The following is a 14,593-nucleotide window of genomic DNA, read 5'->3' as shown; positions in this document are numbered from 1 at the left end:
GATGACTTCCAGCAGGATCCCAGCACAGTATTCTCAACTGAGCAAAAGGGCCTGGAGGCCATGGATTTGTCCTAAGACTTAAAACAGAGCCTTTCCTTCTCTCTCAACTCACCACCAACTGCTCCCTGAGCCCAAAGCAATAACTTCAGAGTTGCTGTTATGAGTGAAGAAACAGAAGAGAGAAATCGATTTATCTTTTGTGAAATAGGAATCCTCTTATCATCAGCAAATATGACTTTTATGCCTCTCTAATAATAATAGATGGCAAGTGTGGTAGACAGCCACCTTCTCTTTTTTTAAAGATTTTTATGTATCTATTCATGGGAGACACAGAGGGAGAGGCAGAGACACAGGCAGAGAGAGAAGCAGGCTCCATGCAGGGAGCCTGATGTGGGACTCGATCCCAGGACCGTAGGATCACAACCTGAGTCGAAGGCAGATGCTCACCACTGAGCAACCCCGGTGCCTCTGGTAGACAGCATTCTAAAATGACCCCATGACTCCCACTTCCTAAATATACCTTGTGTAATCTGCACCCCCCCTTGAATGTGACCTGGACCTAGGGACTTGCTTCTACCAATAGAAGATGGCAAAGGAAGAGATTGTTTTTATTTTTTTTAAAGATTTTATTTGAGAGTAAGAGAGAGAGAGAGAAAGCACTAACAGAGGGAAGGGCAGAGGGAAAGGGAGAAGCAGATTCCTTGCTGAGCAGGGAGCCTGATGCAGGACTTGATCCCAGGGTCCTGGGATCATGACCTTAGCCAAAGCCTTAGGTGCTTAACCAACTGAGCCACCCAGATGCCCTGAGACTGTTAATTTTAAGGGTAGATTACAAAAAACTATGACTTCCATCTTGCTTCCATTTTCTTTTGCCTTTCACGTGCTCATGCTCATGGAGACAGCTGCCATGCCACAATCTGTCCTATGGAGAGATCTATGTGGCCAGGAACCCAGGCAGGACTCAGGCCAAAGCCTGTGAAGAACTGAGATAATCAGTCTAACAGCCTTCAAAGAACCAAAACCTGCCACCCACCACCTGAGGAAGCTTGGAAGCAGATCCACCCTGTTCAAGCCTGAAGATGACCGAGGCCCAAGCTAACACCTTGACTGCAGCCTTGTGAGAAACCCAGAGCCAGAGGACCCAGTTACAATGTGACTGGATTCCTGACATGCAGAGACTGTAAAATAAGAAATGATGTGAAGCCACTAAGATTTGGGGTACTTCGTTATGCCACAGTAAGTAACAGATACAACAAATGACTGTTGCATGGTCCAGTCACTGGGTCTGTTCTCTTCTTTCAGAATGAGAACAAAAAATCTGCAACACTACACTCAAGTGTGGGAGCTTAATGTCCCTGATCCCTGCCCACAAGAAACTATAGCCATTTGAATGTCCTGGAACATGATACAGTTTCCTTTGAGAGGAATAAGAAGTGAGTGGAGAGAGAGCTTTCCTCTGCCATGACACCTGACCCTCCTAAGTCAAAAGATAAATCAACACCCCAGCCTGGGAGGTCCCCTTTACTCTCTGCTGTCTTCCTCTCCTCTCAACCCTCTGCCTCAGGGCTTCTCAGTCATTACCACCTTAAAACACCTCTTTTCCTTGAGTTGGGCCAGGGAGTCCCATAGCCAAAATTACGTGATGCATGTCTTTCCTTAAAGGAAAAACTTAAGTGAATAGATATTTTTCTCCTAAGTGTTTGGCATTTGCTACAGCTTATCTGCTGATGAGTAAGAGATTTCAAAATGAATGTGAACAGAGCAAACAAATAATAATAGAAAAGCAGAAATATGATTTCTTAAAATAGTTTATGTATTGTTGTCTGAGAAGCAGTGACCTAGATACATACAATAGAGTGAGAAGAGGGAAGGAAGGCAGAGAAAGAGAGCAGAGTTCATGAACTTGGATTACATCTTTTGCCATTTCCTGGTGTTCTATAGAGAGCACGAGAAGGTCCAAGTGGCCAGAGCAAGTGTGAGAACCTCAGCTACTTCCAAGGGAGTGAACAAATTCCTCAGATTTGACCCCAGGATTATGCTCGCTTCAGCAGCACATATACTAAAATTGACCCCAGGATGGAACCTCAGGAGAAATTCCCTGAGGCTGTAGGTACCCCAGATCACATTATTGGAAGGTGGGAAAGAGGTGCTACGTAATGAATCCTGTTTTCTAAGGCTGGAAACCATCCAGGCTAACTGCAGTGCTCTGGTGACATCTTCTGATCACAAGGCTGGCAAATATTTATTGTTTCCAAGGTGCGTAAATGTGGGCAGTGTGTTTGGCCCAGCCCTGTCAGTCTGAGATGACAAAGAATGGCAAAGGTAAATGAATCCTCACTGTAGAGCCTCTCCATTCTCATATCACCCTGGGTACTTGTATTCTGGGGGATGCTGGAGTCAAATGTGAGTCCAGGAGGCAGAGAGGGTGTGGTATAGAGATTGCATGATTAAGGAGATTACAGATAGGACTCTTGGACACAAATGGGAAAGCACCTCGTGGAATTAGAAAGCATACACCTAGGCAAACACACTGTGCCTCAATTTTTTTTTTTTTTTTTTTTTTGTGGGTCACATAGCTGCCTAGAATAGACACTACATTTCCCAGCTTCTACATGGCCACTACATGGCCAGCTAGGCTTGGCCATGTGACTATGACTGGCCAATGGAATGAAAGAGTTCTTTTTTTTTTTTTTTAAGATTTTATTCACTTATTCATAGAGATAGAGAGAGAGAGAGAGAGGCAGAGACACGGGCAGAGGGAGAAGCAGGCTCCATGCAGGGAGCCTGACGTGGGACTTGATCCTGGGTCTCCGGGATCATGCCCTGGACTGAAGTCGGCACTAAACCGCTGAGCCACCCAGGCTGCCTGGAATGGAAGAGTTCTTAAAGGAAAATTCAGACCCTTTCTTTCCCCATCTTCCATTATGCTGCCTGAAACAGGAACAGCTTGGTAAGCAATCTGGGACCTTGCTGATTACAACAATACCTGTAGATGCCAGACCAGCCTGGGCCACTGAGGCTTGGAGCTGCCCTATCAGCCCTGGACTATGTATGCTTGGAATGTTACATGAAAGAAAAATAAACCTCTGTCTTATATTAAGCCGTTTATTTTGCAGTTTAAAAAAATAGGCTGGGATCCCTGGGTGGCGCAGCGGTTTGGCGCCTGCCTTTGGCTCAGGCCGCGATCCTGGAGACCCGGGATCGAATCCCACGTCAGGCTCCCAGTGCATGGAGCCTGCTTCTCTCTCTGCCTGTGTCTCTGCCTCTCTCTCTCTCTCTCTCTGAGTGTGACTATCGTAAATAAATAAATTTAAAAAAATAAAAATAAAAAAATAAAAAAATAGGCTATACAGGGCAGCCTGGGTTGTTCAGCGGTTGAGCACTGCCTTCAGCCCAGGGTGTGATCCTGGAGACTCGGGATCGAGTCCCACATCAGGCTCCTTGCCTGCTTCTCCCTCTGCCTGTGTCTCTGCCTCTCTGTGTTTCTCATGAATAAAAAAAAAAAAAAAAACAGAACACCGAAAGCATGATGAACAAGAAAAAATTGGAAAACTGAAAATTAAAAACTTGTGCTCTGTGACAGACACTGTTAAGAGATGAAAAGACAAAGCACAAGCTTTGCAGAACACATACCTGATAAAGAACCAGTATCCTTGGGCAGCCCGGGTGGCTTAGCGGTTTAGCGCCGCCTTCGGCCCAGGACCTGGTCCTGGAGACCCTGGATTGAGTCCCACATCAGGCTCCCTGCATGGAGCCTGATTCTCTCTCTGCCGCTCTCTCTCTCTCTCTCTCTCTCTCTGTGCCTCTTATGAATAAATAAATAAAATCTTTTTTAAAAAATAGGCTATACCTATTTGTATGTCCTGTAGCCCTGTCTTGCTAAATGAGATTACACTATTAGTGATTTGTTTTACAATTTACTTATTAAATAGACAGTTATTGAACTTTGAGTGTTCTTATTGTAGCCTCTTAAATAAGAGGTGACAGGTGAGCACAGAGCCAGCTACCAGAGGAGAGAGTGAGTTTGGTCCATCATGGAATACAGAAAGGGGAGGTGAGCTCATCTATCTGCCTGTCTTTCCCAGAACCATCTCTTGCCTTGGTTTCCGCAAATGGCAGATTACATCTTTTGTCTGTGAAGCAACTGGTTTTAGGGAGAGGAACTATGATTACCATGGAAGTCTGCAGGCAATGAGCAAGTTCAGGTTACAGTGAGCAAGGCGGTTAATGGCACAGAGCAGAGGGAGCAATCACTTTTGATTGTTGCTAGAACAAAGTGACAAAGCAGCTTCCACTGCCCTTTCTGAGAGTGAACCAGGATGGGTGCATAAAAATAGTGCAGTTGGTAAGCGGGCAGGCTGTGGGGCGTGGAACTTCCCCACCAAATTGCCAGAGAGGAAAAACCCTGACCATCAAATTGATGATTTTTAAAAACCTGACATATTAAATATATATGAGAGAGAAGTATAGAAATAAAAGGCATTATGTTGGCATTCAAAGTGATGTGCAGCTGTAAAAATGGAAAAGTTTTCAGACTTTTTCCATTCAGACAGGGAGTAGAAACCTACCTTCACACCATCCAGGTAACCTGTGCCACTTTCAGACATTTTGTCGCTGTTAGGGGGTTTGCTGTCGATTGGCTTGTTTAGCTTCTGTGCTGTCCTCTGATGTGCCTTCTTGTATAGCTGGGCTGGAAAACGAAATGTTAGACGGTCACACTCAGGACTCCAGATGTGATTTAGGTATCACTGATCATATGCACTGCCCAAGAAGTGATGTGAATGGAGTTAAGTGGAGCAGAGGAATTTGTGTGAGAGGCATTCTTTTTTTAGGCTAGAGAAGATATAGCAGACACAGACAATAATTTTGATAGCAGCTCCCTGATCCTGAGATCACAGCTAAAGTGTGTGTTCTTGGTGCCAAAGGTTGCAGTGATGGCCTCCTGACTCCTACCTTCCGGATACTGACTGAGGCAGTAGCTTCCCTGGCAGCTCAGTTCTGCAGGGTTTTTAGGGTTTCTTTCTTTTTTTTTTTTTAAAGATTTAATTTATTTATTTATTCATGAGAGAGAGCGAGAAAGGGAGAGAGAGAGAGAGAGAGACAGGCAGAGCGAGAAGCAGGCTTCATGCAGGGAGCCCGATGTGGGACTTGATCCCGGGACTCCAGGATCATGCCCTGAGCCAATGGCATGCACTAAACTGCTGAGCCACGCAGGGATCCCCGTTTTTAGGGTTTCATTCCTGGAGGTTCAGGCTGGATCTCATTCCTCTCCTCCAGTCCTTTCAGTGACTTTGTAAGCCCCAAACTATCTGTATTACATTCCTTTCTGCTTAGAATAAGTACAGTGGTGTCTGTTATCTGCAACTGCAGCCTGGTGATAAACTGCCTAACATACATAGAACAAGTGTCACAAAATGTTTGTTGAATGAACGAATCAATGGGCAAATGAAGACTGAAAATGCATTGATGGACAAATAGAGACTAAGAGTGAATTAATGGGCAAATGTTTGTTGAATGAATGAATCGGTGGGCAAATGGGGACTGAGACTGGTCTGCAATGAGTTGGGACTCAATAGAATTCAGTGTGACTCAATAGAATGGTGAAAGCAATTTGGTGGATTCTAACTAACATTTTTAAAGATTGTATTTATTTTACTTATTTGAGAGAGAGAGAGAGTGCGCACCTGAGTGGGGGAAGGGGCAGAGGGTAAAGGACCAGGAGAGAGAAAGAATCCCAAGTGGACTCCACACTGAGTACAGAGCCTGATGTGGGGCTCCATCTCACAACCTTGAGCTGAAACCAAGAGTAGAATACTTAGCTGACTGAGCCACCCAGGTGCCCCCTAACCAACATTCTTAAAAGATGGAATACAATAAATAATCTCAGAACAGGTTGCATGTAGTATATGTAAGTATTATTTTGTGAAACTTTAGTTGCACACACAAACACACATTATGAATGTGTACATGCACACGCACATTCACAGTGGTGGTAATCCAAATATTCAACCATCAGCATGACACAGACATCAACTGATTGGAATGGATGCCAACAATATCTACTGGTTGTCTGAATACCAATATAAAGTGTATCTCTGGGCAGCCCGGGTGGCTCAGCGGTTTAACACCTGCCTTCGGCCCAGGGCCTGATCCTGGAATCCTGGGATCAAGTTCCGCGTCGGGCTCCCTGCATGGAGCCTGCTTCTCCCTCTGCCTGTGTCTCTACCTCTGTGTGTGTGTGTGTGTGTCTCATGAATAAATAAATAAAATCTTTAAAAAATGTATCTCTTTTAGTTGAAAAAAGTGAAATTCTTTGGTCCGTTGTAGCTTAATGCTTTTAGAGGATGGGAGGCAGTGAGCACATATTTCTAAGCACCCTTCCTTTGGCATTGTCCCTGGCCAAAGAAACATGTCCATGACTCACTCCTGCCCCCAGGGGAGCCTTTCCTGGATCTAGAGCAATCCTCATGTGTCATAACTTGGGATATTCTAGATAGCTGTGTTTCTGCCCACCAACATCCATCTTCATTTGTCAGGAACCAGCAATCCCCCATCTCCCCACTGCCACCACCAGCCCAGCTGTCCATTAAGGAGCCACCTCAACTGGCTTACCCTCATGACCCTGCAAGTTTCCCATAGCATTGACTGCTCTGACTCCACTATGTCCTTCCACAAGCAGACAGCCTGTCCTCATTGTGCTCTGCTCATTGTTACCTCCAAATCTTTGCTCACTCTGGACTCTTACTTGGAAGGTCTTTATTCGCAGCTTGCCTGAATCTTAGTCTCTCTTCAAGACTTTGAAAAAGAGCACTGCCCCCTCCTGCTGGCATCCAGGGCTGTGCTGGGCATTCTACATAGGACCTTGGTGTCTCCACCCCTTCACCTCCAAATATTTCCTGCTGCCCATCTTCTCTAGGAAGCTATGGTGTCTCCACATCTCAAACTCTTTCAGGCACCTACTTACTCATCAATCTCCCCAGATTACTTTGAGAGGAATCCCTTCAGGAATGAATTGAGTAACAGACAGTTTCTACCACATGAGTTTTCTCCAGAACTTTATTTTGTATTTTCACAAGCTGATATAACTTCTGGGGCACCTCAGTGGTTCAGTCAGTTGAGCCTCCGACTCTTGGTTTCAGCTCAGGTCATGATCTTGTGGTCATGAGATCAAGCCTCACACCAGGCTCTGCGCTCAGCACAGAGTCTGCTTCAGATTTTTCTCTCCCTCTCCCTCCAGCTGTCTCTCTCAAATAAATGAAATCTTTTTTTAAAAAAAAAGATTTTATTTTTATTTATTCATAGAGATGCAGAGAGAGAGAGAGAGGGGCAGAGACACAGGCAGAGGGAGAAGCAGGCTCCACGCAGAGAGCCTGACGCGGGACCTGATCCAGGGTCTCCAGGATCACACCCTTGGCTGCAGGCGGCGCTAAACCGCTGTGCCACCAGGGCTGCCCATAAATAAAATCTTTAAAAGGAAAAAGGCTTCCAAAAAACTGTGGGGACTGACAGCATTTACATATTAACAACATGTGTATAACAGCCACGTAACAACAGGGCAAACTGAACAAAACTACCATTGTATTATTGCCATTGTTTCATAAAAATATATTTGAACACCAAAAAAAAATAGGAAGGGCATAATTTCAGAACAAAGAATCATTCTTTAAATTTATCTTTAAAAAACCCTACATTACCCTTAATTTTTATAGCAAAAATAGACCAGTGAGAACATTGTCATGGAAACCACCAGAAAGGTGCAGAAGAGACTGGAGAATGTCAGAGGAGGGAAGATGAGGGGCAGGGAATAGGGGCCAGGGGGGAGATCACAGAGGTCCCCCAGTGAAGTATTCCCCTGCCCTGAACTGACTCGTATTCTCCTCTGGGGCGGCTGTGTTTGGGCCCTGGCCAATACACAAGGCTGTGGCCACATTCACTGGTCAGGTGCCCAGCGACCACTCCCACACCCCTGGCCCTGGCCACCCTGGTGATCGGGTTCCCACCCCCTTCATGCTGCACAGGTGTCCTGGATGCATGCCTGTGACCAGCACCAGCTGGATTGGGGAGACAAGCCCCTGGAACAGGAGAAACAGTGCGGGACCTGTAGTCAAGAGCCTGGCGTCTTGGCCTGGCTCTGTTGCATCACTTGTGGACGTCTGCCTTTTCTGGGCCTCCGTGTCCTCACCTTAAAATGAAGGTTCTGAATCAGTCTTAAGTCATTTCTGAGGAAGACTTTAAAAAAAATTTTTTTTAAGTCGTGCACATTATGACTTGAATTTCAGGGGCTCCACCCCCCCCCTCCAGGCCTTCCACGAACTTCCCAGGGGCCCTCGGACCCCAGATGAAGAATCCCACCTTGCCAGTCTTGACACACAGCTGCCGACCTCTTGCCTCCAAATCTGCCCTTTCCTGTGCAGTTAACAGTATTTTCCAGTTATCTAATACCCACAAGGGCACAAGCAAATATGTCAGGGAAGGAGGGAACTCTGTAGGAAGAATTATTAGTGCCTGGGCATCCCCTCTAGTGCATGGTGGAGCTGGGAGAGACGGTGAGCTTTGTGGATGGGTTGCTGCCCAGAGCAGCAGACCACCGATGTGAAGAGAGCTGTAGACCATGGCTCCTGGAAGGAGAGGACACAGTGATAACAGGAGTCCTTCCCTGAGAGCAAGGCCCCTGGCCACCACAGCAGTGTGGGACAGTGGTAAGAGCTTGGGCTCAATAGCTAGAATGTCCTGCATTTATATGTGGCTCTGCGACCTAATTGTGTTATTTGGACAGGTTACTGTGCCTTGAGTTTTGGGGGTCCTCATCTGTTAAAATGAGGATATGGGTTATGCAGCAGAGGGGCACATGGGTGGCTCAGTTGGTTAAGCGTCTGCCTTTGGCTTGAGTCATGATCCTGGAGTCCCAGGATGGAGCCCCACATCAGGCTCTCTGCTCAAGGTGGGTGGGGGGTGGTCTGCTTCTCCCTCTGTTCCCCATCCTGCTTCTGCTCTCTCTCGTGTACTCTCTCTTTCTCAAATAAATAAATAAAAGCTTTAAAAAAAAATGTCATGCAGCAGAAATGATAGAACATACTGAATGTTCTGGGACTCCCTTGAATTTTCCAGCCTCCCTCGCAGAAGGTTGGGTCATGTGACTAGTTGTGGCTAATGGTCTGTGAGTGGAAGAGGCATGTGTCCCTCCTGGCTGAGGCATTAATGTGTCTGTGTACTTCCTCCATCTGTCTCCTCCATCTTCCAGAATGACCCTGGAGGCCAGTCTTCCAGATGGTGTGACTACAAGATGGAAGAAAGGTCTTCTGTTTCGTATCAGATTTTACATGAGTAGTAAATAAGATTTTATTTTGCCAAACTGCCAAAATTTCAGGAGCTCTCTGTTGTGACAGCTAGTATTAATTACCCTAATATAGAGAGAGCTGATTGAGATGATGGATCCCAAGCCCTCTGAGTACAGTGGAGGTGTTATTCTCAGAGAAAAGACTTAAGACTCCTATATTAGTCAGCCCGGCTGCCATAACAAAATATCACGGATTGAGTAGCTTAAATGAGAGAGATGTATTTCTCAGAGTTCTGAAACCTGGAACCCCAAAATCAGGGTGTCAGCATGATTGGGTTCTGGTGAGAGCCCTCTTCTTGGCTTGTAGATGGCTGCATTTTGTGCTTTGCCCTCATATGGCAGAGAGAAAGAGACAGCAAGCTCTCTGGTCTCTCTATCTCTCTTTTAAGTAATTTCTACACCCAGGGTGGGGCTCAAACTCACAACCCTGAGATCAAGAGCAGCATGGTCCACCAAGTGAGCCAGCCAGGTGTCCCTCTGGTGTCTCCTCCTATGAGGGCACTAAACCCCTTAGGAGAGAACCCTCATGACCTCATCTAAACCTAAAGTTCCCAAAGTTCCCATCTCCATATGTATCATCACATTGCAGGGCAGGGCCTCAACATCTGAATTTGGTAGGGGGTACAATTAAGTCTGTAATACCCCCTTAACCCAGGGTTTCTCACATCTCCTCTTAAGAGCAAAATTTTTTTAAAAGATATATTTATTTTAGAGAGGGAGAGAGAACAAGAAGGGGGAGGGACAGAGGGAGATGGGGAGAGAGAATCTCAAATGGACCCCACACTGAGCAGGGAGTCCCATGCAGGGCTCAATCTCACCACCCTGAGATCATGACCTGAGCCAGAATCAAGAGTGGGACACCTAAACCACGGAGCCACCCAGGCGCCCCAGGAGCAATTTTTTTCTTTTAAGATTTTATTTATTTATTCATGAGAAACACAGAGAGGAGAGAGAGAGGCAGAGACACAGGCAGAGGGAGAGGCAGGCCCCATGCAGGGAGCCCGACGTGGGACTTGATCCAGGGTCTCCAGGATCACGCCCTGGGCTGAAGGTGGCGCTAAACCGCTCTGCCACCCCAGCTGCCCCCAAGAGCAAATTTTTGTAAAAAGCAGAGGCAGGCAAGGGCGAGGTGAGGTGAAGTTTTCATGGAGAGGGACATCCTGAGGAAGGCTGCCTCCCCCACCATTCCACTGTTAGCCTCATGACGCAGTCCCTTAAACCCCGTTTCCCTCTGAGTCTTTTTTCCTTTCTTCCATTGTCTGCACATCCTGACTTTCATAAGATTCACAGACAAACCCTTAGACAATTAATTGACTCATCAAGACTAGACAATTCCTAGGTCTTCAAGGCCATCTTGTTTCACCTCCTGATTCTTTTTTTTTTTTTTTTTTTTTTAAAGATTTTATTTAGTTATTCATGGGAGACACAGAGAGAGAGGCAGAGACACAGGCAGAGGGAGAAGCAGGCTCCATGCAGGGAGCCCAATGCGGGACTTGATTCTGGGACCTGGGGATCATGCCCTGAACCTAAGGCAGATGCTCAACTACTGAGCCACCCAGGGTCCCTCTCCTCCTGATTCTTCCCACTGACAAGACTGGACCTGGAAGCACCAGGCCTCAGAAGCACCAGACGCCGGGGCTGGCTTCTCCAAAAGATAAGGGGTAGGGGGCAGTCTGGGGCACCAGGGACAGAGAGACAGGAGAGGATCAGACTATTAAGGACGAAGCTGACTTTCATTTCAGTATATCGACTTCACATAATTTTTCAAAACAAAATTTTAGGGATCCCTGGGTGGCGCAGCGGTTTGGCGCCTGCCTTTGGCCCAGGGCGCGATCCTGGAGACCCGGGATCGAATCCCACGTCGGGCTCCCGGTGCATGGAGCCTGCTTCTCCTTCTGCCTATGTCTCTGCCTCTCTCTCTCTCTCTCTCTGTGTGACTATCATAAATAAATAAAAATTAAAAAAAAAAAAAAAAAAAAACAAAATTTTATTCCACGAGTGGTTTTCCCCCCTAATTTGAAAGTAATGCATTTGGGGCCCCCTGGGCCCCCTAAAATGTGTGATCCAGCCTGTCCAAGGCTTGAATCAGGGTATCACGGGAGCTGCCCTCCTTATGCCATTGCTTCCAGGGCCTGGGAGAATCCTGTCTGCTGCCTGCGCTGCAGAGCAGCCTGTGACCATTAACTTCTTCACCCTCCACCCCCGGCCCAGGGCGGGCACCTGGGGCCCCGGGTCACGTGCCAGGCAAGGGGTTTGTCCCTGGGGCCCCTCCGGCCCCACCAGAGCCAGGATCCTCGGTGCCCAGGCTCATGGCCATGGCCCTTGTGCTCCTCGCGGGGGTTCTGCTCCCTTGCCCAGGCGAGTTCCTGCCCTTTAAAAAGAGGTTCATGAAGGTGAGCCAAAAGAGCATTTCGAACCTTCCACTGTAGTCGCCTTAGACCAGCCAGGAGGCACTGGTTGGGTTTGGAGAGCTGAGTAGGGGGTGGGGACTTGTTCCCAGGGCTGGAAGCTTACTGAGTCCCCCAAAGGGCTTCAGAGCCCTGCTGCTTCACCTGCCTGGTGGCCCCGGAGGTGAAAGAAAGTGGCCTTATGACCAGCACCAAGCCCCCCCTCCCCTGAGCCGAGCCCACCCCAGGCTGTCTCAGACCTGCCCCCCAGCCCGGCCTTACCAACCTGCCCTAATCTCTCTTCCCCCTCTCCTGAGCAATCGCTCTTCATTCCCTTCCCCATCTTTCTGTCCCTCCCTTTCTTCCCACCACTCCTACCAAGTGTGAACTGGGGGTATAGAGCATAGAGGGAGCCCAGGAAAAGGAGAGACACAGGCAAAGTACTGACCCCCCCCCTTCCTCTCCTGGGTCAGGTGCAGGGCAGGGGGTGGCCCCTGGTGGCCACCATCTCATGGCCTCTCTTCCCGGACCCCAGGGGCCTAGCAACGTCCCAGGTCCTCCCTCCCCTTCCCATGCAGCCAGAGAGCTGGTGGCACCAGAGTTGTCCCCACAGGTGAACGGAGTGGAGTGCTCCCACCACTCCGAGTGCGTCAGTGACTGCTGCCTAATGAACCTGGACCACGGAGGCGCCTTCTGTGCCCCCAAGGCCAGAATAGCCATGTTGTGCCTGTTCCAGGTGAGGCTCTGGGCTGGGGCAGCCAGCTCTGGCCTGAAGGGTGGGGGAGGCTAAACAGGCCTCTGGGGCTGCCCTCTGCTTTCTCACCCTCTGCTTGGAGTGCCCTCACCCCTTCCTCACCCGGCCACTCCTACTCATCTTGCAGCACAATTCTGGTTGCCTCTTCTGGGAAGCCTGCAGCTCCCACTCTCAGCACAGCCTGGATTGCCCCAGTCTTCCGTGGGTGCCGTCCAGAGCATGAGCTGGCTGGAGCTTGCCCAGGGCAGGCTTGCAGCATGGCCATCTTTGAACCCCCTACCTCCAACTTAGTATCTGCACACAGTAGGTGATCACTGAACGTTTGTTGAATGAATATCTCAACCCTGACATCACTGAGGCAAAGGAGATGGGAAAAGACCTTTTCCCTACCAGTCCCCACCTCCCTCTCTCTCTTTTTTTTAAAGATTTTATTTATTTATTCATGAGAGACACAGAGGGAGAGGCAGGCCGCCTCGTGGACCCCGATGTGGGACCTGATCCCAGGACCCCGGGATCACATCCTGAGCCAATGACAGACGCTCAACCACTGAGCCACCCAGGTGACCCACCTCCAATTTTTTGAGAAGAGCCTGGCACTGAGGCAGCAGGGACCAGAGCTTGGGAGTAGGACCTGAGGTTTTTTTGTTTTTTCCTAAAGGTTTTATTTATTTATTTATTCATGAGCAACACAGAGAGGCAGAGACACAGGCAGAGGGAGAAGCAGGCTCCCCTCAGGGAGCCCGATGCGGGACTCGATCCCCGAAACAGGATCATGCCCAGAGCTGAAGGCAGACACCCAATCGCTGAGCCACCCAGGCATCCCAATGCCCTGAGTTTAAATCCTGGATTTTCCATCCCCTGTCTCTGTGACTTCAGCCAGGTCACTTCTGCTCTTTGAGCCTTAGTTTCCTCACCTGTAAGATGGTGCTAAAGTGACAACCTCACCAATATTGTCCTGGCAACGACAGTGCCCATCCGGGCTTGGTTCTGAGCTGATAGAAATGCAGAACGCATAGTACGGGTCGTTACTCCTCTTCCTTTCTTATCTGGCCCTGGGCCCAAACCTTTCTAGGAAGAATGGGCTCGGCCTCCACTTCCTTGTCTGGGGAGCTGCCGATGGCCTGACTGTACAGCTGGGGTGGCCAGAGGGTCTTTTCATGATGGGCCCTGGATCTATTTTATTCAGTCCTCATGGTCACCCCATGAGGCAGGTTACTATTGCCACCCCCATTTGACGGATGAGGAGACTGAGACCAAGAACTCACTAACTTGCCTAAGGTCATAGAGCTATCCACTGTACAGCTGAGAGCCCCCAGGCTCCTGCTCCCCGAGAGGTGTAAACCCCCTTCTTCCCTGTACCTTGGTGACTCCCACCTCTCGTTCACATTTCCCACAGACCAAAGGAGCCCTCAACGTCATATGCCCCTGCCAAAGCGGCTTGAGTTGCATATCCAAGGACCCAATCTGTTCCCGCCGTTGCCATTTGATTTAGAGGAGGATCCAGGCTGGTCGCTGCCACCCCACCCTCCCTCAGTCCCTTGGGGCCAGAGGCCTGGAGAGCCCTGTCTTGCTCACATTCCAGCTCCTGAGACATTAAAGTCACTTCCTGGCTCTGGCCTCTGTTTGCACTTTCTGGGAGAGGATACCTGGGAGGGATTATTCTAGTCCGGGGTGGAAAGTTTGGCTCTATCTAGAGGCCTGGTGGTCTTGGGACCGAGTTGCAGGAAGGGGATGGGATAAGGGTAGTGAGCGAAGAGGCTGGGTCCCGGGAAGGTGTGGAGGGCTGGCTGTATGGGAAGGGTAGGGTTGGGGAATATGGCTGGAAGGTGTATGTTGGGGTGCCCATGGATGGGTTATATGGTAGGAAGGACTGGAAGGGAATATTGAAATGCTTTCCAAGGGGAGCAGAGGGTGGAGATCATTGAGAGAATGTTATGAGAAGGTGTGTAAAGTATAAATGCAAAAATGTTCAAGCCTGTGGTGGGAAAGACCTGGTGCTTTCGGGTCTCCACTCTCCCAGATTTTTTTTTCAAGATTTTATTTATTTGAGAGAGAGAGCATGAGCAGGGGGAGGGACAGAGGGAGAGGGAGAGCAGATTCCCCGCTGAGGAGGGA

At 48.6% G+C, this 14,593-nt stretch overlaps 1 protein-coding gene across 1 annotated transcript; it reads left to right on the top strand.

Moving 5' to 3' along the window:
• The first annotated feature begins 11,622 nt into the window (after positions 1 to 11,622).
• Positions 11,623 to 14,082, top strand: CLPSL2 (colipase like 2). Its single transcript, XM_072831603.1, has 3 exons — positions 11,623 to 11,730; positions 12,338 to 12,460; positions 13,875 to 14,082. Exons 1-3 carry the CDS (start codon positions 11,647 to 11,649, stop codon positions 13,968 to 13,970), a joined length of 303 nt encoding a protein of 100 aa, XP_072687704.1. The 5' UTR covers positions 11,623 to 11,646; the 3' UTR covers positions 13,971 to 14,082.
• The last annotated feature ends 511 nt before the right edge of the window (positions 14,083 to 14,593 follow it).

The sequence above is a fragment of the Canis lupus genome, chromosome 7 (assembly GCF_048164855.1).
Source record: "Canis lupus baileyi chromosome 7, mCanLup2.hap1, whole genome shotgun sequence".
Lineage (NCBI taxonomy): Eukaryota > Metazoa > Chordata > Mammalia > Carnivora > Canidae > Canis > Canis lupus.
Note: the sequence above shows the minus strand (reverse complement) of the source record. Positions and strands in the feature narration are given on the sequence as shown.

Bases quoted from the DNA above. Each gene is read 5' to 3' on its own strand.
- CLPSL2 (XM_072831603.1), top strand. From the start codon at position 11,647: ATGGCCATGGCCCTTGTGCTCCTCGCGGGGGTTCTGCTCCCTTGCCCA. The intron at 11,731-12,337 runs GTGAGCCAAAAG...TTGTCCCCACAG, and splicing joins TTAAAAAGAGGTTCATGAAG to GTGAACGGAGTGGAGTGCTC. The intron at 12,461-13,874 runs GTGAGGCTCTGG...CATTTCCCACAG, and splicing joins CCATGTTGTGCCTGTTCCAG to ACCAAAGGAGCCCTCAACGT.